This window comes from Somniosus microcephalus, chromosome 9 (assembly GCF_052327205.1).
Source record: "Somniosus microcephalus isolate GS21.2 chromosome 9, FLI_Smic_1.0, whole genome shotgun sequence".
Lineage (NCBI taxonomy): Eukaryota > Metazoa > Chordata > Chondrichthyes > Squaliformes > Somniosidae > Somniosus > Somniosus microcephalus.
In genome coordinates, this window is record NC_140995.1 from 171,543,668 (window position 1) to 171,569,835 (window position 26,168).

Consider the following 26,168-nt stretch of genomic DNA (forward strand, 5'->3'; position numbering starts at 1 on the left):
TTAAGAGTACTCTAATTTGATGTGCAATATGCAGTAGAATAAAATGATTAAAATGAAGGTTTCTCCAAAATGTATAGGGCTTTCATTGTAAATGTAACTATTTGAACTCAGATGAGAGCCAGGTTGTTTTATTTTTGTTATGTGTTTTTAAAGCACTAATGGGACTCCAGTGCCATTGCTCATGGTGAGCTACCTTGTTTTATAATGACAGGAGTGTCACACCATGTGAAATGCAGCTGCCAGGAACTTACTTAAGGATTTGCCCGATCAGCCGCCATAACTTCGCCAGCAGATTGGCGGAAATTCCAGATAGACGCATAAACATTTCTGCCATTGTTCCTCTGAAGTCACAGCTGCTGATTGGAGGAACCCCTGAGGAAATTCCTGGCAAGCATTTTAAACAATATAAGTTGTTCTCTTATAGCACTGTTTATGGACAAAAAAAATTGTGGGTGTGAATTTCCTCAGCGTTTTCAGTGCATTAGCGGTGTATAAATAGGGTGGGAATTTTTTTTTAGCAAGGAAATTTGGGTAGAAGTCATTTCCACCCCATGTGTGCCTTTACAATACTACCCCCTAGTTTCCTCGCACTTTTTGAACCTTTCCACGATCCACCCGCTGTGTCCCCGCTGACCTGATTTGCATATGCCAGAGTGAGAACCAGTGGCGTAGCAGCTGTGAGTTTTCTGGATTTGTATTGCTAAAGTACTACAGGTAACTTAGGCTAAGATTTATGAGGTGCAGCAGCTGCCAGGATCAGCTGATACAGGCGGAACTGAGGAGTTCCTGACAGAAGATTCTGGAGAATTTGAATACAGACTTATGAAGCTGGGAAACGCTTTTTAAATGGTTTTTTTTTGCCATAGTCTGGACTAATGTGTGAAGTAATATGCCATAGTCAGAAAAATACACCATTCTATGAAATATTCTGACTTTATTAAAACATGACAAACTGGGTTTGAAAATCTGGAATCCTCAAAAAAAAAGCTGTAAACAGCATACAGGCATTTGAGATAAGATAAGTTGTTGACATTGAGACAATAGCCTTATTGAAGCAGAAAGTTAGAGGTTCCAGGAAGTCCGCAGCTTGGAAGGAACACAATGGTATATACCCTGTTTAAGCGTTTTAAACCAACACCTTGGAAAGAGGCACATAAAATTAAATAAACATATGCCTTCATAAAAATGACATCAAATAGAAGCACCTGCTGGTCACATCGTTTTTATGATAAGTTTTGAACACCTAAAGGTAGAGACACGATTCTTAATGCTACAAGCTGAACTGACTGTAAGAATAGCAGGAGTCAACAGAAAAATGACGAGCGATAATTAGCTTACATCAGCAGAAAACTTCAAAGGATATACCACTGAGAAAGAGTATAAAAATTGGACTTTCAAATGGGAAGACAGATTCACTGTAAAGGGGCAAAGCAATGCTCTGTAAGCCTACAACTCTTTGAGTCTCGGGGATCAAAAAGGTACTTGTATTTGATTTTGGTGGCTAACCTGGAATAAGATTAAGAAATGTAAAAATGTAACGAAGTTAAGATTTGAGAATAAGGATCTCTGATAATAAGAATTATAAGTTTTCTGTATTTGGAACTGTTAATGTTGCGATTGAATCACCAGCTGTAAATTACATGTCGGTTCTTTAATAAATCTATATTTTTTTTAGAATTGTCTCACATAGTACTTCTGTATCAAACTCGCGAACTCAATCGCTGTACACTCTTTGGTGAGGAGTTGCAGAATTCTGGGAGAGTTTTCCTCATAACCTCATAACATCCGGAAGGTTACAGTCTAGCTAAACTTATTAAAAGTGCTATCTGGAGGACGGTAACATCTTCAGGTTGTTCCTTTCCTTTAGGGAGAGATAGTCTGGACCTTTAGACCCAATTAAGCGTCTTTAGGATTCAGCTACCTCTAACTTTAGTTGAGGATGAACGTCTGGAGAATATGCCTGATCTGGAGTAGCCCTACAGGGGCTAGGACTAGTAATAATCCCTTTCAAATGATCCAGAGGCGTGAGTTCAAATCCCACCACGGCAGCTAGGGAATTTAAATTCAGTTAATTAAATACATCTGGAATAAAAAGCTAGTGTCAGTAATGGTGACCATGTAACTGGCTTATTGTTGTAAAAACCCATCTGGTTCACCAATGTCCTTTAGGGAAGGAAATCTGCTGTCCTTACCTGGTCTGGCCTATATGTGACTCCAGACCCACAGCAATGTGGTTGACTCTTAACTGCCCTCTGAAATAGCCGAGCAAGTCATTCAGTTATACCAAGAAGCATGGACTGCAGCGGTTCAAGAAGACGGCTCACCACCACCTTCTCAAGGGCAATTAGGTATGGGCAATAAATGCTGGCCTTGCCAGTGATGCCCACATCCTGTGAACAAATAAGAAAAAACACACCTGGATTTGCTTCTCACAGGGTCAGACCACCTGAAGGTTTTTGGACCTCTTACAGTCAGGGGTTCTCAGGAATAGGTATGGCATTTCCTATGGACATGCTCTTGTTATGTCATTATTATAGAGGAGGAGGACCAGAGGATGCAGCAAAGGAGACTCAGGCAGCATTTATTGCAAGAAGCACACAGCATGATATCACTAAAGTTTTCTATGCAAAAAAGTCTACCTTTGACACCATAGGTTTACATCCATCTCCCCCACTTCCAAATAAAGGTTCATTCCCCCAAACTACTATCCATTCTAACACATGTCAACACAGCAGCCCTCTTGGCTCCTACCTGACCATGACAAACATCATCACCTGAGTGAAAATGTCAACATCATATAACTGAACTCTTTTCCTGTATGAATCTAACCTCCATTAATAACAAAGTGAGTGCACATTATATTTTATTACAGTGAATTCCAAAGTGCACACAATCAACCTGCTCTTTCTTAACACCGTTCTTCCCCTGGGTGCCACATATGCCTTTTTTTTAACCTATTCTCATGCTCCTTCCAGGTGCCACGTGTTTAAGGGGTTTAAGGGTTGTGCATTTAAGAAATTCCAGGTCTCCACCCCAAAGACATCACTGTGGGAATTCCTACAGGGGGCAAGGTGGGTAGAAGTTCCATCTGCCACATCGATGCATAACGTCAGGTTGGAGATGGAGCAGGCAGGGTGTCATTATCCATCAGAATTCCCACTACTCCGACCACTTTTGAGCCGAGTAACCTGGACACCGACTAGACACTGAAGTGATGGAAATGGGCCCCACAGGGGTGTCCAGGCTTGCACTTTGGTCTGGAACATCCCAGAGGATCATAGGCAGCACCAATGAAACTAGTTTGTTTATAAAGGGGCCAATTTCCACTCTCTTTGCAATTTCAGCCAGCTATGTTGTCTTGACCTCCAGCAGTTGTCAAACACCATATTTTGTGCCCTCTTTCTAGCGAGAAACTGGTTATGAGACTTCATGGAAGGGTCCAGGCCTGGGACTGAGTGGTGGACTGCAGTCCCAGCAGAGTCCAGGCTCATGAATGAAAGGTGGAGAGAAGTGTGAAAGTGGGGTGGCCTGAATCACCCACGTGGAAATGGACAACGAGTGGGAAAGTAGAGGCCTGAGTTGCACATGTACATCACTGAGGAGCACTAATGGGTTACTCCTGCACAAAGGCTCCAAAATATTCAGGGCAAAGTCTGTGCACATGCACGGAGGCCCAACAAGTATTGAAAAGGGAGTCCCATATGACAAAACTATGCTTCAGGAATACAGCCAACTTTAGCCCCAGGCTCCCGAGAGAGATAAAACCAAAAGGTCAGAACTGAAAGATCAACGACCTGAAACATTACTCCTACCCTTTCTCTCTCCACAGATGCTTCCTGACCTGCTGAGTGTTTCCAGCCTTTTCTGTTTATATTTCAGATTTCCATCATCTGCAGTATTTTGCTTTTGCTTTAGATGCTGTAGGGTCTGGATGGATGGAAGAATGAAGAATGGGTTTCTTTATCTGCAATTATCTTGTAATCTTGCAGGACATTGCTGTGCACAAAATGGCTATCAAGTTTACCCATGTAATAACAGTAACTACAATGAAATTTATTCTAGATGAAGCACTTTGGGATGTTTCTGAAAGATGTTGTTGGGGTAAAAGAGAAGTCTTCCCTCCTCTCAAGCCCCTGAGCCCTATAGCAACCACAAATTCACCAGACGGACACCTTGGATAAGTTTCACGATCTTTATTCAAGCATATGCAAGGGGAAAATCTCAGTCTCATCCCAGAGAAAGGATTCTTCCACCGAGTATCAAATACGTACAGCAATTATACCCTAACTTGAGGCGTGCACCCCTTGTGCACACCCCTTCTATGATCATTGATTCGTCTACAGAATTATCTGTTCCTGCTCTGGCCAGGAGGTGCTTACATCATGCTTTGAGAATCTGTATGTCCTGCCTTATCTTAAGCAAGGACATAAGACCAGCTTATTAGCTTTACAGTTCCTGTTTTGTCTAGGTCCTACACTCCTAAGCAAGGATAGGAGACAAACTTATCAGCCTAGTTTCCACTAATTTTAATTCTAAGAAGTTATAGGCCTAGAAATTCGGTGGGCTGCATCACCAGTTAGCACCCAAAGAGGGCACTTAGTGGTTTTAGCGCCACTGGCCACGCCTCCCACGAAATTTAGCAGGGCGCTAATGACGGCGTTAGCCTGTAGCGCTGCGCCGCCACCGATGACATCATCGGTGTGCGCAGCGCCCCACTACCGCCCCGAACGCGATATTTGGTCGCACCCCCCGCTGTAGCGTCGGTCGCAAATTGCGACCGGTTCAGGGGGGCCTACCTGCGGCGGTAGTGGTGCTAATTAAAGGGGAGGTGCAGGGCGGCCATTTTTTTCGCTGGCCGCCTGCCAGCACCTCCTCGCGCCACCATCCCCGGCCTCCTGAGCCGCCCCCCCCCCCCCGGGCAGTGCCGGCTGTGACCCAAGAGCCCGGCACTTCTCCTCAGTGCCGGGCTCTTATGCCGGCACTCGTGATCTCTGATCGCGCTGGTGCAGGCCCCTCCCCTTTAAGAAGGGGAGAAAGGCCTGCAGTACCGCAGCGCAGCGTGTGGCGCTGCGGCACGTTGCGCTGCGATATTCAGTTGCAGCGCCCCAAGAGGGATGCGGGGCGCCTCAAGCAGCGCCCCGCTTCCGTTTGGGGCGCTCAAACTGAATATTGGGCTGGCACAAGCGGCTCCTTCCGGGGTGGGACTTCCGGCGCCCAGTTTGGGGCGCCACCGAATTTTTAGCCCATAGTTTCTTCTAACTTTTAATTCTAAGAAGTCTTTTTTGTCCCCTTACAGATGTCATAAAGCACGATATAAATGCAAGTTCTTGCTGAATTATACACAAGTTTAAGATTTCACCACAGTCAACAGAGGAAATCCCTTCCCCTCCCGGTTTTCAGCCGAGTTAGCCAATTCAACCGTGATCCCCTAAGCCTTCGACTTTGTGTCTCCACCCACAGATTGTAATCTGTGACTTGTGACTCTCGTGGCCCTTGACCATCCACCATGTCCCCTGATTGCGCAGAAGGGTAAAACCAGTCAGCTCACAAAATGTTTTTGTTTGGGGTCTACAGCGATTCAACTGCTCTTGAAACATTGGTGTGTGTAGTCTGTCTGAGAAGCACTGTGACTAGGAAATTATTTTGACAGGAAGTCCCAAATTTGGTTTTACTTTGTCATATATTTTTCCTTTTCCCATGGCGAGTGAATATGGAAAACCTACCCTATAAATAAAAATGTTAGTTGCGATACTACACTAACAGGAGATCTAATGGTTTTGGGTGGGGTGGGGAGTGTATATGTTGTGATGCATGAGGTGAACACATTGGTAACGGGTTTATAGTACTTAAGGAAGGGTAATGATGTTTCTTGTGAATGCATGAATCTGGATTCTTTCATTGTTCTTACATATGAACGTTATTTATTTTGCAGGTTATCATGAACTTCCTCCTCCAGTGAACCTCTCTTTAACATCCTACAACTTTAAGACCACATTAACATGGGCCTATGGAGATGAGACACCTGAAACAACAAACTTTACTGTCCAGTTCAGGGATTACCAGTGTGTATTTATTTTAATTTTTAATTTATTATAATTGTTTCAAACAGTTTGTAATTTGATAAACTGAACAGGAATCCCTTTGCTTTTTCTTTATATACAGAACTGCACAATGGCAGATGTTCCTACCCTGCTCAAACATTGCGTCGCATCACTGTGATGTCACAAAAGCCTTTAACGTGAACCTCACTGCATTAAATTCCTATTATGCTAAAGTCAAAGCGGTTACACAATTTCAAGAGTCACGATTTACTTTCTCTAAAAGATTCTGTTTTAAAGAGAATGGTAAGTTGATTTTGTCATTTAATAGGTTATTTCTATGAGATGCAACAAGATGAAGCAGCTTTTGAATGATAAACGAACAATGACAGACAGCAAAAGACCCCCTGGTCTATCCAGCCTGTCCCCCACAATGTGTTCACCTCATGCATCACAACATATACACTCCCCACCCCACCCAAAACCATTAGATCTCCTGTTAGTGTCGTATCGCAACTAACATTTTTATTTATAGGGTAGGTTTTCCAAGTTCACTTGCCATGGGCGGGGATTCAGAAAATCTTCCTTTATGCCTCCCTGTCTTTCATTGATTTACCAAATGATAAATTTTCCAGTTGTCACGGCCAGTGGAGCCGAGTGGAATGGGCAATCGGAGGGATGGGGAATTGGGCATAGATTGTCCTTGTAAGATCTCTTCCCATTCTGCACCATGCCTGATATTCCGGCTGATCTAAAGTTATTTAAATATTATAACACCTGTTAATACATCCTCCAGTGATAGGAGTAAGTGAGATGGTTGGATTTCTCAGTGAGGTAACTGGATGGTGCAGATGTGTGCCCTAAGAGATGGCAGTCTCATCCATTTCTGCTGCAGCCATGCCCCTGCTGCTGGGCACTGCCATAGCATGTCCGGCGGACTACAAGGAACAGATCGCTAGAGAGCAACCAGGGCAGAAAATGGTTCCCTCCCTCTACTCCCAACAATGTTCAAGACAGACACAATAGCCTCCTAGAAATTGGAGCCCATGGCCGCAAATAGCAGGGTAGCATTCACAAGAGAATCTTCTTTGGTGCAAAGGACCTCTTTCACTGGGGATCTCCAATGCAATTGCTCCAGGAGTTGTCACCTTGTCCCTGGTGGATTACACATAACAACAGTCAATCCACTTCAAAAGAAATAATGTCTTGTATATGAAACACTTTGAGACGTTCCAGAAAGGTGCTAAATAAATGCAAATCTTTCTTTCTTCAAAATAAACTGAAACAAGGCTTGGAATTGTAACTCCCCTCACCCAGCGAGAATGGTGTATGAGAGGGGTTAAAATTTGAATATTCTATCTCCCGGCTGTAACCCGCCACATGCTCAGCCGGCGTCATTTTTACAACGGCAAATCAGGCCATCGGCGAGGCTCCCGCTAAAGGCAGGCTGAGGCCTATTTAACATACAGAAGTCATGGCCCAGTGACATCATCAGCGCCACGATGTAATATTAGCTTCCAGCCAGGGGGAGTCCCGCAGTGTCTGCAGCCCGGCGGAGGCACGGTGGGAGGAGCCGACTGGCCAGCAGAGGTTAGCGGAGTAGAAAGAAGTAAGTTTCAGATATTTGCTTCTGCTTGAATTGCTGGTGGGCCAGGGAGGAACAACAGTGCTCCCCCCAGGCCCTACAAGGAATCCTCGAGCCTCCACAGCCCCGGCCTCGCCTGGCTGCGTCCAGATCTGACTGCCGGGTCCGTTCCCACGGGTCCTCAACTGCGTCCTTCTGACGCCAAAATCTCGCTCCTGTCCGCCGGTCAGGTAGTGGCCAGGTGTCAGGCAGGACTCCGGGAACTTTTATTTAAATGTGGCCCTGTCATTAAGATCGGCAGGGCCTCCAAGTCCCCGGTCTCGCCGGGTGCACTGCCCACTGCTGGGCTTGCTTGCACCGTACCCCACTCCCCTTTTACAATCAGGGCCAAGGTTTCATTGCACCATTGAATGGCATGAGAAGATCAAGTTGAAATGGCTTAATCATTGTACTGGGAGAAAAATCAGGTTGCACCTTTGAAGGATGTAGTGGAGTTTCAGTGAGTGAATCCAGATGAAATCAAAGCAGCATAGTTCACCACAGAATATATTTTTAAGGATGGTTGGGGGTTCATTATGGGTTATAACACAATTTAGGGAAAGATTTTTATCTAGTCGTTATTTGTAGTGAAATTGAAAGGTTTTTTTAATAAATATATTTGGGAGAAATTCGGCATGTTAGCGCCCCCAGTTAGCGCCTGGCGGGACAAATCCCGCGCTAATTCGCCGGCCCCGTAGCACCGATGATAACAGGTAGCACCTTGGCACGTTTCGCCATGCAGATCGTGACATCAGCGAGTGTGCAGCGCTCGCTGGATGCCCGATCTGCAAACTTCAGTAGCACCTCGTGCCGACAGCGCCAGGGAGCGGAGGCTTGAACCATCCGGCTGGCGGGGTGCTACTTAAAGGGATGCACCCCAGCTGTCACGGAACCTCCGTTCCAAAGGTCAGTTCTGAGTGTCAGAGAATGCAGGATGTATCTGCAGCCAAATAAAGGCTGTTTAGTCTCCAGAGTGTTGCGGGCCGTCAAAGGGCCGTTCTGCACTCCCCGAATCATTGGAGGCTGGTGTGCAGACTCCAGTGACCCTTCCCTTTAGTGGCTGGAAGGCGCCTTTGCCAATGCTCACTCTCGATTACACGACACTTCATATTCCTTATCGCTTGGAGCCTAACGCCACTCACCTACGCCATTGGCGCCTGATTTGGTGCTCCCCTGCATTCTTTGAATGCTGAGACTGAATTTAGTGGGCAGTGTGATTGATTAGTGCCTGGCGCTAAACTTCCAACTTCTCAAAAGTTAGCGCCCCTTCCTGGGCGCTACTGAATTTCTAGCCCTTTATGTTCTTGATCCAAATAGCAGCGAGGAGATCTTCACCCTGTTTGCTTTCTGTTAACTTTATGGGGGAGAAATTCGGTTGGTTGCGCCAGTGATTAGCGCCTAAAGAGGCTGAGAAGTGGGGCGTTAGCCAATTTTCGCCCGTGCGCAGTGAACCCAGCGCCTCTTGCTATATTGAGTGGGTAAATCTTAGCGCCCGCTCGCGGGCGCAGGCAGATCATTTCAGTGTGCAACGCCTTTTTGGTGCCCCGGACCGGAAATTGAATGGCGCCCGCCTCCGTTCCGCCTGGCGCTAATAGTGACAGCTTGCTGGAACGTTCCCAAGTCCTTCTCGGGCTAGGGGGGCGCTATTTAAAGGGGACTGCACTAGTATAAAAGCGGCAGCCATTTTGGGTGGGCATCTTGCTGGTTGTTGGAGAGAGTTGCTGACCTTCAGTGGGAGAGCGTACTTTTCATTGAGCCAGCGTTGCCTTTGGACCTTCAGCCCTGTCCACAACAGTTTGCTGGTGAGATATTACTGCGTCTTACTTCTTTCACATTATAATGGGAGCTGCTTTGGAGGGGAACGTCCTGCTGGCTGAACATATGGGAAGGGCACAAAGGCGGAGGGAGAGAGGGCCAGGAATGGCCAGAAGGAGGAGGGGCAATGGACGTCGTCAAATGCGACCATACGCTGCCAGGGTTTTCAGGCAGCAGGTGTCATACATTGCCATGTCGGAGGAGCAGTGTATGCGAAGGCTCCGATTCGGAAAGGATGTGGTGACTGAGCTGTGCCACCTGCTTGCTGAGGATCTGCAGCCGCGGTTACGGTGCAGGACCTCTCTGTCGGTGGCCGTCAAAGTCACTGTTGCCCTAAACTTTTTCGCCAGCGGCTCATTTCAGGCAGCAACTGGGGACATTGCAAATATTTCTCAATTTGCAGTGCATTGCTGCATCCGGCAAGTTACAGCTGCCCTATATAGGAGGCGGGAATTAATCACCTTCCCTTTGACCCTGGAGAAACAGGGGGAGCGTGCACAGGGCTTCGCGGCTATAGTGGACCTCCCCATGGTGCAGGGTGCCATTGATTGCACACACATGGCTTTGCGGGCGCCATTACAGAATCCCGAAGAGTTCCGCAACCGCAAGGGGTTCCACTCCCTCAATGTGCAGCTGGTCTGTGACCACCGGCAGATGATCATCACGGTCAACACCCAATTCCCTGGCAGCAGCCACGAAGCATTCATCCTGCGGCAGACCTCAGTGGCTGACCTTTTCGAGGACCGGCTCACCCACGAGGCTGGCTTCTTGGCGACAAGGGCTATCCTCTCTGCCCATGGCTCATTACCCCGCTCCGTTTGCCCAACACCCCGACAGAAGAGCATTACAACACCAGCCATCAGGCGACCAGGAACATTGTGGAGCACACAATCGGTGTGCTCAAGCAGCGGTTCCGTTGTCTCGACCATTCAGGGGGCGCCCTGCAGTACTCGCCAGAGCAAGTGTCGCGCATCATCGTGGTCTGCTGCATGCTCCACAACCTGGCCATCCGACGCACCCAGCCAATGCCAGCCGACCTTGAAGGTCCAGCAGAGCAGGCGGACGAGGAGGAGGAGGAGGAGGAAGACGGGAGGGGTCCAGAAACTGGAAGGGCCGTCCGTCAGAGGCTCATAAGGACTCGGTTCTAGGCCCCTCTGACAGAATGCTGGGTGTAATTGGAACAGTGCCCTCCGGTTTGCCCAAAGCCTATGAAGGCCACCATGCTTGTAAATAGTCTAGAGTTCCAGTGTAAATAAAACATTTTCTTTATTTTCCAAAAAGTACTTCCTTCCAGCATGACAAAGCAATGGCAACAGAAAGCATAACTAACGAACTAACACATAACTGTCTGGCAAACCCGCGACACTACCCAAAACATGACAAACATTCACAGCAGGTGTAGACGGCCTAGAATTCTACAAATGAGACGTCTCAACAGCTCCCTCTACTCTTTACCCCTTGATGGAGATCTACTTCTCTTACGAGATCGGCCCCTTCCCTCCCTGCAACTCCTCCGTAATTGGACCCCAGTGGCTGCGTCAAGGCTGGGGGACGCCTGCTGAGTGTCCGAAAGCACAGAAGCCCCTGAGGGACGGCCTGGACGACCTCTGGGCTTGGAGGGCCCGGATGCTGACTGCTCCAACTGTGTATGGTTGGAAGCAGTCTGTCCTGCAGGTGGTGGCAGCTGCAGTGGAGACGTGCCAGCGGTGGCATCAGGAATGCTTACATCCTGAGAGCGGACACCTGCTCCGTGGTCGGCCGACACACTGGCACTCTGATGGGGCAGCACCGCAGCATGCGCCACAATCGGCTGGTCCACAAATTGATGGCCTGCTGTGGTGCTGCAAGGGCCCCGGGTAATCCTGCCTGATCCAGCTAGGGTGGCAGCAGTCAATGTTCACGTGGCCTCAATCTGCGTGTGCAGGAGGCCAGCAAGTGACTGCGTGGCAGCACTGAGCACTTGCATGGCAGGTGCCAGTGCTTCGGAGAAGCCCTGGACAGTCCTTTCCACTGCTTCGGAGAAGCCCTGGACAGTCCTTTCCACTGCTTCGGACAGGGCCGGGACAGCCCTTTCCACTGCTTCAGACAAGGCCGGGACAGCCCTTTCCACTGCTTCGGACAAGGCCGGGACAGCCCTTTCCACTGCTTCGGACAAGGCCGGGACAGCCCTTTCCACTGCTTCGGACAAGGCCGGGACAGCCCTTGCCACTGCTTCGGACAAGGCCGGGACAGCCCTTTCCACTGCTTCGGACAAGGCCGGGACAGCCCTTTCCACTGCTTCGGACAAGGCCGGGACAGCCCTTTCCACTGCTTCGGACAAGGCCGGGACAGCCCTTTCCACTGCTTCAGTCAAGCCCTGGACAGACCTTTCCAGGGCTGGCCCGAAGCCCTGGACAGTCCTTTCCATTGCTGCCCCGAAGCCCTGGACAGTCCTTTCCATTGCTGCCCCGAAGCCCTGGACAGTCCTTTCCATTGCTGCCCCAAAGTCCTGCACACTCTTTGCCAGTGTGTCGATGGAGTCAGGCATCCTCCCCACTGCAGCCATCAGCTCAGTGTGCCTGAGCCGAGCCTGTGCGCTCATTTCTGAAAGGCTACGCACCTCCTCTGCACTCTGTGCAGCAGTCATCGTGGCCTGCCTCGCCCTCCGGGGAGACGGCTCCCGAGCTTCCCTACCCTCCTCGCGTTGCTGCAGCCCGCTGGTTCCTGCAACTGGTTCCTCATCAGAGACCGCCCCCCCCTCCCCTCCAGGGAACTACTATCCCCAGTCTCCAGATGGGCTGGCTCCCCTGAGGCTGGCACAGATGTTCCGGCTTCCTCCTGCTCGTCGTCTCCGGAGGCAGTGGCACTGGCAGCTTGAGGGCCCGGCTCCCGAGCTGGTGATGCAGCATCTGAAAGCAGGGAGGTTGAAGAGTGGCTTTAGCGAAAGGACAGGGTGGCAGCAAGGGATGCAAGATTGCTGCAATGCTATGACATGGGTCCAGAGTGAAAAAGCATGCTGGTGGGGAGCAAGTGGAAGGAGACAGCTCAAAAAGGTGAGGACCTTACCATCGCTGTGCACAATGGGGTCGGCAGCTCCAGTGGTGACAGGACCAATCATACGGCCTCCAACAATCTGGTGGACTCTCTCTTCGAGATCCGTGAGAGTCTGGAGTTGAGGACGTCCTCCTCTGGTGCAAAGCTGCTCCTTGCGGTTCCTCGCCAGCTTGGCCTGCAGGAGAAAGGACGGGAAGTGATGAAACATGATACCCTGAGTTGTCATCTCATGCCCCCCATAGTGGAAGAGCCCTTACATGATGCCCTGAGTTATCATCTCATGCCCCCATGTTGGAATAGCCCTTACATCATGCCCTGAGTTGTCATCTCACGCCCCCCATGGTGGAAGAGCCCTTACATCATGCCCTGAGTTGTCATCTCATGCCCCCCATGGAGGAATAGCCCTTACATCATGCCCTGAGTTGTCATCTCATGCCCCCCATGGTGGAATAGCCCTTACATCATGCCCTGAGTTTAATGTGCATGTGTGTTCCCGGAAAGGGCCATGGGTGCTTGCTGACAGATGGCCAATGGGGCATCGCGCACCCTCTGGCCATAAAGTCAGGTGCAGATGGAGGGATGAAGAAGTTTGCCGAAACACCACTCACCCTCACGACCCGAGTGAGGTCGTTGAATTTCTTCCTGCACTGCACAGGGCTCCTGGTCACCATGCTGTTGGAGTTGACCTTTTGAGAAACTTCCCTCCAAGCTCTTCGGTATTCCTTCTGATTAGGCCTCCTGCCATTGTCGGGGTACAGCACATCTCGCCAGCGCTCCACTGCGCCTACCAATGCCCCATTGGTAAAGTGCTCTGCTCTCTGCCTCACCCTCTCCATCTTCTCAAAGTTTGTAACGCCACAGAATGGCCAGCTCCGATTTTGAGGCCTACAAGGCGCAGAGTGTGGCTGCTGATCCTTACTGACCCACCCCTTTAAGAGCTGGCCGGCGCCTGAAAGTCTCGTGGTCATCGGTAATTGACAGCACCTGCGCTGCGCCCGCCCACCCCGATATTGAGTAGCGCCGTCAGGTTAGCGCCTTAGGAGTTCCGTGTAACGCCTGATTTTGCGCCTCAATCACCTTTAGGGGCGCTGCAACCCAATATTGCATGAGGTGGCGATAAGTTGCGTCTGGCTATAAAATTTGCGCAGCGCCAATTCTAACGCCTCAAGTGGGGCTATACCCAATTTCTAGGCCTATACATAATTTCTACTTTACTCTTTCAATATTTGGTCACAGAGTGTTTTGATACACCCCAATAACCTTTCAAACAATAATATACTGTGGTAGTTTGGGATAAGGTACAGTAGGATATATTAGTACCTTTAACACAGTAGGAATGGCCATCTGTCTGTACCAATATAGCAACTAAGACCACATTACAATACGATTAGGCGGAGTCAACATGGTTTTATGAATTGGAAATTGTGTTTGCCAAATCTATTAGAGTTTTTTGAGGGTGTAACTGGCAGGGTAGATAAGGGGGAACTGGTGGATGTGGTATATTTGGATTTTCAGAAGGCATTCGATAAGATGCCACACAAGAGATTGTTACACAAGATTATGGCTCAGGGGATTGAGGGTAATATATTAGCATGGATTGAGGATTGGTTAACGGACAGAAAAAAAGAGAGTGGGAACAAACAGGTCATTTTTGGGATGGCAGGGTGTAACTAGCAAAGTACCGCAAGGATCAGTGTGCTTGGGCTTCAGCTATTTACAGTCTATATCAATGACTTAGATGAGGGGACTGAGTGTAAGATGTGCAAGTTTGCAGACTATACAAAGCTAGACGGGAAAGTGAGCTATGAGGAGGGCTCAAAGAGGCTGCAAAGGGATATAGACCGGTTAAGTGATGGGCAAGAACTTAGCAGATGAAGTATAATGTGGGGAAGTGTGAAATAATCCACTTTGTTAGGAAGAATAGAAAAGCAGAATATTTTTTAAAAGGTGAGAGACTAGTAAATGTTGGTATTCAGAGGGATTTAGGGGTCCTTGTACACGAATCACAGAAAGTTAACATGCAGGTACAGCAAGCAATTAGGAAGGCAAATGGTATGTTAGCCCTTATTGCAAGGGGGTTGGAGTACAAGAGTAAGGAAGTCTTGCTGCAATTAAATAGGGCATTGGTGAGACCACACCTGGAGTACTATGTACAGTTTTGGTCTCCTTACCTAAGGAAGGATATACTTGCCTTAGAGTGGGTGCAACGATGGCTCACTAGATTGATTCCTGTGATGAGAGGGCTGTCTTATGAGGAGAGATTAAGTAGAATGGGCCTATATTCTCTGGAGTTTAGAAGAATGAGAGGTGATCTCATTGAAACGTATAAAATTCTTAGAGGGCTTGACAGGGTAGGTGCTGAGTGGCTGTTCCCCTGGTTGGAGAGTCTAGAACTAAGGGTAATAGTCTCAGGATAAGGGGCAGCCATTTAGGACTGAGATGAGGAGAAATATCTTCACTCAGAGGGTGGTGAATCTTTGGAATTCTCTACCCCAGAGGGCTGTGGATGCTCAGTCGTTGAGTCTATGCAAGACTGAGATCAATAGATTTTTGGGCACTAAGAAAAAGTGGAGTTGATGTAGAATTTCAGCCATGATCTTATTCAATGGCATGAAGGCTCGATGAGCCATATGGCCTACTCCTACTCCTACTCCTCCTATTTCTTAATTTGAGGAACTGTTTATAAGAACTTTTCATTGCTGAGTAACTTTTAAAACTAAGTAAAGTTGTTCAGTCACAGAACGCAAAGGATTTTTAAATATTCTTCGTAATCTCCACACATTGAGCTGCTGAGGAGGGGTATGAAGATTGCCACACATTTTATTTTAATGGTAGCATTAACCTATTTAAAATAATTGGATTATTGCCTCAGTTTAAGATAATTGGCAAGAAAGCCAAGGGGGAAATGAGGAAAATGTTTTTTATGCAGTGAGTTGTTATGATCTGGAATGCATTGCGTGAAAGGGTGGTGGAAGCAGATTTAATAGTAACTTTCAAAAGGGAATTGGATAAATACATGAAAAGGAAAAAAATGCAGGGCTGAGTGGGAGAGTGGGACTAATTGGATAGCTCTTTCAAAGAGATGGGCTGTATGGCCTCCTTCTGTGCTGTATGATCTGAGGCAGACACATTTGAGTAATTCAGTATAATTCCATGAACTTTGTTTCTCAGCTGCAAATATCTAAGTTAAAGAAAAATCTACCTGACACACTGGGGATCACAGGGTCCTGTTCATGATATTCTGTTCATATGACATTCTTCTGTCCACTAATTTAACTGAGGCAACAATCACATTATTTTAGAAAGGTTAATGCCACCATTAAAATAAGAGGCAGATAAATGTCATACAGACACATTAAACATTCATCTGCTACTTATTGTGAACAGTAATTTCTAGCCTATACGCATATAGACTTGAGCACGATTCTGAATGTTATTTAATTATATTGTTTCCATGCTTTACACAGCCACAATAGGTGCTCCCACTGTAGAAGTTATGGTCCATGGACAACAAGTAATTCTGAGATGTATTTACCCTGTTGTTGCAAAACTGACTACAGAGACTGGCCTGAAAGTAAACCGTGACTTTAGATGTAATATTTGCCATTGGCAGAAAGGAAACAATGAATTGGTATGCACTATTAAATAATAAAATGTCATTAGCAAATGTTGATATGCACAGTTCAAGTGAATGTAACTTCACTGCTTATGTCAGACATGCTGTTATTTGTCACTGTTTAATTCTGCTTTTTAATGTGTTCCAAAGAATAAGAAAACTTTACAACACAGACCGGGGCCTGTGAAAGAGCTATCCACTGAGTCTCATTCCCCTACCCCTTCCCCGACACTTTAAAAATGTTATTCAAATATTTATCCACATCCTTTTTTAAATCTATTATGGATTCTGCTTCCACTACTCTTGAGTATCCCATGTCCTTAAACCTTCTGCATTAAAAAAATTCTCCTAACCTCTCCCTTAGTTCTTTTGGTGATGAACTTAAATTTATGCCCTCTAGTTATTGACTCACCAACCAGTGGGAATAATTTTCCCTATTTATCAAAACCCTTCAGAATTTGGAACATCTCAATCAAATCTCTTAATTTTCTTTAGGAATTATGTCAAAGCTATGGGAAGTGTGCAGAAGATATTCACTACAATGACAGCAGGGATGAGTGGTTTTAGTTATGAGAAGAGATGAATGAGTAAGGTGCCAATTTCTCTAAAGCCTCTCATCCATGCTGCCATCTTAGTGAATCTCTCCTGTGCCTTTTCCATAGCCTTAATATCATTCCTAAAGTAGCACACCCAAAACTGGATATAGTAATCTAACTATGGCCTAGCAAATTATCTGTGTTACCTGTGACGTCCCCATAGGATCTGTCCTTGTCCCCCTCTCCCTGGCCACTGTCTGAGGCTGAGCCAGACTATTTGCAACCTTGGCATCCTCTATGACCCGGGCTGAGCTTCTGACCCCATATCTGCTCCATCACCAAGACCGCCTACTTCCACCTCCGTAACATCGTCTGTCTCCACCCCTGCCTCAGCTCATCTGCTGCTGAAACCCCCATCCAGGCCTTTGCTACCTCTAAACTCAACTATTCCAATGGTCTCCTAGCTGGCCTCCCACCTTGCACCCTCCGTAAACTTGAGCTCATCCAAAACTCTGCTGCCCACATTCTAACACGCACCAAGTCCCGTTCACCCATCACCCTGTGCTCGCTGACCTACACTGGTTCCCAGTCCAGCAATGCCTCAATTTTAAAATTATCGCCCTGTTTTCAAATCCCTACATGGCCTCACCCCTCCCTATCTTTGTAACTTCCTCCAGCCCTACAACCCTCCGAGATATCTGCACTCCTCCAATTCCGGCCTCTTGCCCAGCATCGATTTTCATTGCTCCACCATTGCCAGCTGTGCCTTCAGCTGCCTAGGCCCTAAGCTCTGCAATTCCCTCCCTAAATCTTTTTGCCTCTCTACCCCTCTCTCCTCCTTTAAGATGCTCCTTAAAACCTACCTTTTTAACCAAGCTTTTGGTCATCTGCCCTAATATCTCCTTATGTGGCTTGATGTCAAATTTTGTTTGATAACACTCCTGTGAAGAGCCCTGGGACATTTTAGTATGTTAAATATTACTATATAAATGAGAGTTGTTGTTGTTGCTCTTGTTGTTTAGCATTAATTCAGCTCTGTTGTTCCTGCATTTTTCTTCTAATTTGTCTACATATGTCTTCGTCTATCTCCTTTCCACTGTTCAGTTGTCTACAATATATACTTCCAATAAAGTAATAGTTCCCTTTTCATTCTTTAACTCTAAGATTTTGTTAATAGGAATGTTCAACTTCCAGATCTGCCCTACCCTAAGTCATGTCTTTTTGAAATCCTATTATATCATCACTGCTCCCAAAGCAATTGTGCCTCTAGCTCATGAGGTTTATTCACCACCTGCCTCCGTTTATTTGACAATCTTACTCACTTTAATCCATTCTCCTTCTGATCTGTTCTTTATCATTTTACTTTTTTTTCTTTTATCTTTCCTACATTCTTTATCCCTTTTTCTTTCCTTTCTGCTTTCTCATCTTGTTTTTCTCTCCCCCACAGCACTAGTTACTCTCCCAGTGAGGACATTGGTCCCAGCCTTGTTCAGGTGAAACTCAGGGCCAGAAATTCCAGGCCAGAAGCGTGAGTACGGTCGGCTTACTCACGCTTCTGGCCGTTGGAAATGCCGGCGTTCAGCATGAACAGCGCATGCGGGGAACGCCGGCATTTCCAGACCTCGAGCGCGTGCGACTGCACAGGCAGCGCTTGCGCAGTGAACTTCGTGGATTTCATTCATGAAATCCGTGAGGTTAAGTCCTTAGAAGTTACACTGAAAAAAAGCAAGTGTAAAGTGGTTCATTGGCTGCGGAGGAAGATATATTTTATCGTGGAGCTTTTGAAATGCAATATTTTTGTTTGGGAAAGGGAGGGAAGTTATTTTAAGAAATTTTAAGTAAGTTTTAAAGTTAAAATTTTTTTTTTTTTAAAGGGTTTTCAGAACGGTAGGTAGAAGGAGCAATTGTGGCTGTGTGAATGGAATGTGAGAATGAGTTATGTATGTATGTCCACATATATTCCTTTACATATGTATGTATGTTTTATATTCCTTTACTATGAATGTATGTTTTTAATTATGATTTTCCAATAAGTTACTTTCTCTGAAAGTCATAATTAAATAATACATTCATACACATAAGTAAAGGAATATATACATAACACACAAAGGAATATATACAGACATACATACTTTCAGAAGCTCCACGATAAGAAATATCTTCCTCCGCAGCCTCTGTAGCAACTGTACCCATGCTTTTTTCATGTGTAAGTTGTAATGACTGGACCTCACTGAAAGCATTAATGAAAGCGGCGAATTATACTGCGCACGCGCTGCATGTGCAGTCGCACGCGTTCTGCCTCTGAACCCCTTCGTTCAGAGGACAGGAAATGCCGGTTTTCCCCACATGCACTGTGCATGCTGAAAACCGGCATTTCATCCGGCCAGATGCGTAAGTACCCCGATCGTACTAGCGCATTTGGAAGGGAATTATTGGGCCAACATTTTACATGTCAATAAAATAAAAAATTTAACACTTGCACGACTTGCCCCCTCGCATCTGCGACTGAGGGTCCAAGGAGGTGCATTGCGCAAGAGGTCATCATCGGACGTATCCTCACACTGTTCCCTTTGGGGAACTCTATGAAGTGGTGGAAGGATTTATGGCCGTGATTAACGCTCATTCCGTGACCGTAACCATCTTTGAACCAGCCATTAGGGTGGTTAGTCCTATGGCGGGAGGGTTTTACGGGCTCCCACAACCCATCTGAGGGGGGGCGGTGCCACCAACACCCACGGACGCAAGTATCCCGCTGGATGTCCACCCAGAATTTAAAGTTGGAGCTCCGACTCCACTTGCCGGGACTGTCTGGAGTGGGGTTCAAAACCCTACTCCTTCTGGCCCAGCGGCGGGGATGCTTACTGCTACGCAAAAGGCCCACTCCGCACAAAAGGTGACACCCATACGTTTCCTGCGCCTTTTCCCTCCCCGTGACTGGAGCCCTATGCTGCCATTTCACGTTGCTAATCGGATTGGGCGTTTGTCATAGCGGTAGGATCCCCGCCGCTGGGCCAGATCAGGGTAGGGTTTCGAACCCCGCTCCAGACAGTCCCGGCAAGTGGAGTCGGAGCTCCGGCTCTAAATTCTGGGTTGACATCCAGTGGGATATTTGCGTCCGTGGGTGTGGGTGTGGGTGGCCCCCCTCCTTGTATAGCTTGTGGGAGCCCGTAAAACCCTCCCGCCATAGGACTAATCGCCCTAATGGCTGGTTCAAAGATGGTTACGGTCACAGAATGAGCGTTAATCATGGCCATAAATCCTTCCACCACTTCATACAGTTCCCCAAAGGGAACAGTGTGAAGACACGTATGACGACGACATTGCTAAATAAATAAATGGAATTAAAAAAATTCTTTTAGGGCTTTTAAAAGTCTTTAAATTGCTTTAATTCTCTTTAAAACTACTTCAGATTACTCAAAATAATGTAAACATTTCAAAAAGTTTATAAAAGTTACCAAAATCTTCAAAAAACTTCCAAAAACCTATTTAAACTGCTGCTTTGCATGTAAAAAAGCAAAGCAGCTTGACAGAAACATTGGGGGCGTGTCCAGTGAAACTGAGACCTCAAGGGGCGTGTCTCACTTACACTGCACGCTCCTGGGTCCGCGCTGGCTGCACTCCTGGGCGGCGTGACGTCATACGCTGCCCGGGAATGTGCTTTCTATTTCTCCAAGGTCAGGCGTCCCAGAAGCTGATCGGCAGGAGCGCGGGGTAAGTGCAAATACGGGGCTTGCACGCGCTGCAAGCCCCGTTCTGGAATTTCTGGCCCCTTGTTTTTCTCTCCCCCACAGCACTAGTTACTCTCCCAGTGAGGACATTGGTCCCAGCCTTGTTCAGGTGAAACTCATTCATCCTGTAGAAATGGTGAAATATCTCTCTAGCCACATATTTAACTCCCTTATCATAATCTTATACTGACTGGTGCATGGCACTGGGAGTAATACTGGCCCCGATTTTCGGCTTGTGTGGGCAATGGTTGGATTTCCCCGAATGTGGGGTTTCTGACACACATAAAAAAGTGTCAGCCAGCCCCACGCAATTTTCCCTCAATTGGCCAATTAATTCCCAGCATGTGGGAAGCCTTGCTAATTGTCTAAATCGAGTCAGAAATCCCCACAGTATGATGTCATCATTCGTGGTGCTTTCAAGGTCCATGGCAAGCACTACATCCTCTGAAGGCTTCCAAATGAACCATACAGGATGGCATAAGGAGCCTGCAGCAGCTGTGGCCAGTGCCATACCCCGAGCTGCCTTCAAATTCGACGAGGCTTCACTGCAGGCATTATTGGATGGGGTTAGGGCCCACAGGGAGGTCCTCTTCCCTAGGTCAGGGAGGAAGAGGCCTCCCACTGAGACCAATGCTGCATGGATGCAGGTGTCAGCAGATGCCAACTCGCTGGGAGTCACCAGAGGAACCTTGGCATTACATCTCTAACTCCTTCCTTTACTCCCCCACAGTACCATCCAGAGCCCCCGTCCTCACTGTGGAGGAGGAAGAGGCTGTGCAGCCAGACTCCTCAGAGGAAGCTCCAACCTCTGAGGGTGCAGCATCAGCAGAAGTAAGCGCACCCAGCAGCAGCGCAGACACTCACACCTCGGGGGGACCTTTGGGACATAGAGTAGTGTTGTCACCTGGTGTTTCACAGCTGACAAGTGAGCCTCAGCAGATTCTGGAGACAGGGACAGCAGTGGAGAATCCTCGTTGGAGGGCGCAGGGCTCTGCCAGGTCAGCTCAGCTGCGCTGCATCTCGACCCTCTGCCTCTGGGTCCATCCGCAAGAGAATAGGTGATGGATCTCCATGCACAGATGCAGGAGTCTCTGGCAGGTTTTGTCTCCAGGGTCGCTGTGAGTGTGGAGCGAATGGAGGAGTCCATAGCGACCATGAGCAGAGCCTTTGTGGAGTCATTGGTGCATGAACGCAGCACCATGGAAAGGTTGGCAACCTCCATGGAGGAGATAACTCGCCAGCATACGGAAAACATGGTGAGTGCTCATAAGAGAATGACATCTCTTGAGGAGCGTTGGCCATCTGTTGAACAGAGAAACCAGATCTTCATGGAAGTCCTTCTGAGTAGGACTGCCAGTGCAGAAACGGGTCCCACTGGCCCCCTAAAGCGCAGCAAGGTGCTCTCAAGCCACTTCCAAGCGCTGGCCCCTTCTGGCTTGTGCAGCTTCAGGTGAGTGAGCAGCAGCCTGGTGCTCCTGGTAATCATCCTGCTGTTCCTGGTTCTGCTGCTGCCACCTCTGCTGTTGGAGATCCTCTAATGCCAGGAAGGGAAGGTGCCAAAGGTCTCCCATGCTTCTAGCAGATGCCTCGGTTGAGGAGGTCCTGAGTTAGGCTGGTGAGAGGGGCTTCCCAGGAGCTCACACTGAAGAAGTGTGTGAGGCTCCAACTTTCTGCAGCTGCTCCTAAGGCTTCAAATAGTTCCCCCAAGCCTTGATCAACAAGGTCCTGCAGCCTGCAAATGCTGCCTCTTTAAATATCTTCAGCCCTCAGCGACCTGCTGCTGCAAACAAGCAAGCCAGCTGTTTTCACGCCAGCTCTCATCGGTGGGGTTCTCCGCAGGCGGGTTTCAGGTGGGGAAAGCCCCAAAGTCGCAACGGCACGGGAAAATCCACTTCAACAAGCAGATAATTGCTTGCTAGTGCTCCGACGAGCAGTCCCGCCAGCGGCGGGCGGGACTGAAGCGGGGCGCGTGAAAACGGCAGTCCGAAAGTCGGACGGGGCGGGGAATCAGGCGGGGGGGTCCCGACCCGCCTTTTCCGCGATTTTCGGACCACGGCCGCATGAAAAGCCGCCCGACAGCTGCCCGAAAATCGGGGCCACTGAGTTTACTACCCGTGATGTCCTGCTCTTTAACCTATCTCCTAATTGTTGAAACGTCTTTTGCAGGGCCTCAATTTTATTTTTTCGTGTGCCTGGGGTTCCAGCATGAAACAAAGAAAGAGCTTGCATTTATGTAGCATCTTCACATCTTCAGGACTTCCCTAAGCCCTACACAGTCAATGAATTATTTTTAAGTCCAGTCACTGTTATTGCATATCCTGCAGTGGGTCTTAAATCCACATCCTCTGACTCAGACAAGAATGTTACCACTGAGCCAAGTTGATAAATAAAATCTGCCTGTTGTCCTTCCCAATCCAAAACATTTAGCATCACTTCCATGTTATCCCTTAACCTGACACCTGGGAGGGAACACATCATTCTGACCTTTGTGCCAGCTGTGGCTCAGTTGGTAGCACACTCACCTCTGAGTCATGAACGTTGTGGGTTCAAGTCCCACTCCATGGGATTTGAGCACATAAAGCTAGGCTGACACTCCAGTGCAGTGCTGAGGGAGTGCTGCACTGTTGGAGGTGCCCTCTTTCGGATGAGACGTTAAACCGAGGCCCCGTCTGATCTCTCAGGTGGACGTAAAAGATCCCATGGCACTATTTCGAAGAAGAGTAGGGGAGTTATCCCTGGTGTCCTGGCTAATATTTATCCCTCAATAAACATAACAAAAACAGATTATCTGGTCATTATCACATTGCTGTTTATGGGGCCTTGCTGTGTGCAAATTGGCTGCCACATTTCCCACATTGCAACAGTGACTATACTTCATTGGCTGTAAAGCGCTTTGAGATGTCCGGTGGTCGTGAAAGGCGCTATATAAATGCAAGTCTTTCTTTCTTTTGTTCTGGCTACAAAAGGACTACTCTATTCTCCTAACTATGAAATCTTTTATTACTAACAGACTAACTGGAACAAACTAATACCAGACATATTATAAATGATATATATATTAAAGTGAATTACTTTGTAATCTTACTCTTATTGTACAATTCTCTAGCCAAAGAAAAATTGTCGAATTAGAAAATCAAGATGGAAATTAAATATAACACAGCCAAGAGTTACCTTATGTGTATCTGCTCAAGTGAATTCAAAGCAATGGAAAATGAAAGAAGAATGGTCAACACAAAAGTGCTTCAAAGTTCAGTCCTTAAATATACAAGGTAATGTGGCCATACAGTAAGAATTATGTTCAGAATTGCATTGTAAATTGCAGCTATTCAAATGTCAGTGCAACTGGCCCAAGACATCAGCTAAAGCCCAGACCTGTGTTAATCTGCAGACCCAATGTTAACTGACATTCATAACACCCCCAATTGCCATCAAAGATCTCATTACACAGGGCCAAAATAATCATTCTTATTAAGCTTTCACCTTATTGAGCTTTTGCATCTCACATGTGTTCTCTTGACATGGATTATGACCTGGAAATAGTACTGATGACATACAATATATGACATGTCAAGCATATCTAATTATATGAAATAAATAAAATGAAATGCATTTAGAAACCAATACAAGCCATGATGTTAGCACAAGTGATCCCTCTATTCCATTATCCTTCTATCTCTGAACTTGTTTGATACATCTTCTTGATGTCACAAACTGAAATACTCATTATTCTATCACCCTGCTAACTTTAATTCGGCTTCAGTTGTCATGGGGGTATTTTATTTTAGTATTATTTAGCTGTAGTTCATTTTTAATTACAGTACACATCGACAGCAGAGAAATGATGGCAAGATCAGAGTGCAATGCTAGATGACATTATAATATGGTACCAAAACTCCATGGTCCTAGGGCAGCAAAGCAAACAATTTCTCGGCCGGAAGGGGTGACGTTATGCCAAGCCTCTGTCCCTTTTGACTGCAGAAAGAAATGGGGTGGGCATATTATAATGTCATACTAATGAGAAAAATACATCATACAACATAGTTCCTGCCTTAGCAACTCTAGGTGCAAGGGATGCCTGTGTACATCCCTGGTGTCCAGTGTTGCTAAGGATCTCCAAGGGGGGTGGGGGTAGTGTAATTTAAGCTTTATAAGACTAAGTTTCCTGAAATTGGATTTTCTTGGGTCACTTCTCCACACCTGAGGTGATTACCTGATTGATACAGTAAAGGCGTAGGCACCAGCTAACATTTGCTAACATCACAGTTTGTATTGGTTTTTCAATGCATTTCATTATATTTTATTTTATTTATTTCACATGATTAGATATGCCTGATATACATACACTTTTTGTTTTTATATTTTATTTAAATTTAATATTTTATATATACAAATGCCCCGACCCTGAGATTTGGAATAGGACCAGGGTGCATTCATGAACTTCTGGGCCATGATTTATAAGAGAAGATATATTGCATTCAGTCCTGTGATGTAGGTTCAAGTAACATCATTATTCTAAGGAGAAGGTAGTATGCAGTATTTTGCGTCACATCTTATATAGAACAATAGTGCTATTCCAATTTTATTTTCAGGAGATTTCTTACACCTGTATTAATGAGTAATAATGTTTTGTTTTTGTTTCTTTTTTGCCTTCTAGAGACTCTAATTGTACTTCTAGCTGTGGTTGCATTTTTCTTGGGGCTTGTAACTGTCAGCGTTCTCTGGAAACTTTTAAAAAAGAAATTAGTCTTGCCAAAATCCTTGGTAAGTAATTCTGTAATTTAAAAATAAAATTTACGGGGGGGCTGTTGGTGCATGTGTTGTTTATATTGACCTTTCATCTTTGGGATCTGAACTGGAACCCAAATCTCACTGAATGAAAGTTTCCTCTTTCTGCTGGCTCGAAAAAATCTAAGTAAAACGAGCTTGAGCAGTCCCAATCCAAATCCTAGTTGGTGTCAGTACAAAACGGAAAACTACTGATCATTTGACTAATAGTCGTAAGGAAAGTGCCACACAGGTGCAGTTGGGAGGGATACTGCCTTGAATCTGCGGTTACAGTATATTACTGGGTAAATATCTCATGTCTGATTTCTGTTACATCTCTTCTGGGTGCTTGACTCAAACACTAGGGGGGGGGCAATGTTTCGGGGGGTCAGCGGGCGCGTTTGGTGGTGGGTCGGCTGGGAATTTTTTTTTTGACAGCAGGTAGGGATCCCGCACCCCGCCATCGACCCCGGCCGCACTAGACCTGCCGAGGTAGGCAAAATCGCGGCCTTGGTGTCCACAGTAGAAAACTGTTCAATTCTCCAGTAACATTCCTCATCTTAATTAGCACAATATTAGAAAAATACTAATTTTTACTACATCTACGTAGTATATTGTACAATAGCTCAGAAAGGATTTTAATATCCTGAGAACTTATCCCAAACTTTCATGAAGAGGATCTCTTCTGCAGGTGGGAAATGTTTCAAAAGTATTGGCCCAGAAATTCGGGTCTCCACGGGTGAGTACGCACGGGGTACTCACCCATAGGCCCAGTGGAAGTGCCGGTTTCCTGCATGCACTGTGTATGCGCAGGAAACCGGCACTTCCGTTCCCCTGAACGAAGGGGTCCAGAGTTCGAACGCGTGCGCCGGAGAGGCTGCGCGTGCGCATCGAACTTCCGTTTCATTTTTGCAGGTTTTCCCGGGAGGGTAAGTCTCCAGAAGTTACATATTTAAAAAGCAGTCGCAAGGCCTGCTTTTTACAAGGTAAGTGGTGAATTAATTAAAATTAAAA

At 46.7% G+C, this 26,168-nt stretch overlaps 1 protein-coding gene across 1 annotated transcript in view; it reads left to right on the top strand.

Moving 5' to 3' along the window:
* LOC147112834 (interferon gamma receptor 1-like) overlaps nt 1-26,168 on the top strand; it is a 112,042-nt gene that overhangs the window by 77,097 nt on the left and 8,777 nt on the right. Inside the window, exons 2-6 of the mRNA XM_085997509.1 lie at nt 5,933-6,062; nt 6,163-6,344; nt 15,978-16,141; nt 23,497-23,659; nt 25,045-25,151. Of these exons, the coding sequence (XP_085853635.1) occupies nt 5,933-6,062; nt 6,163-6,344; nt 15,978-16,141; nt 23,497-23,659; nt 25,045-25,151 (746 nt within the window). The remainder of the gene's footprint in view (nt 1-5,932; nt 6,063-6,162; nt 6,345-15,977; nt 16,142-23,496; nt 23,660-25,044; nt 25,152-26,168) is intronic.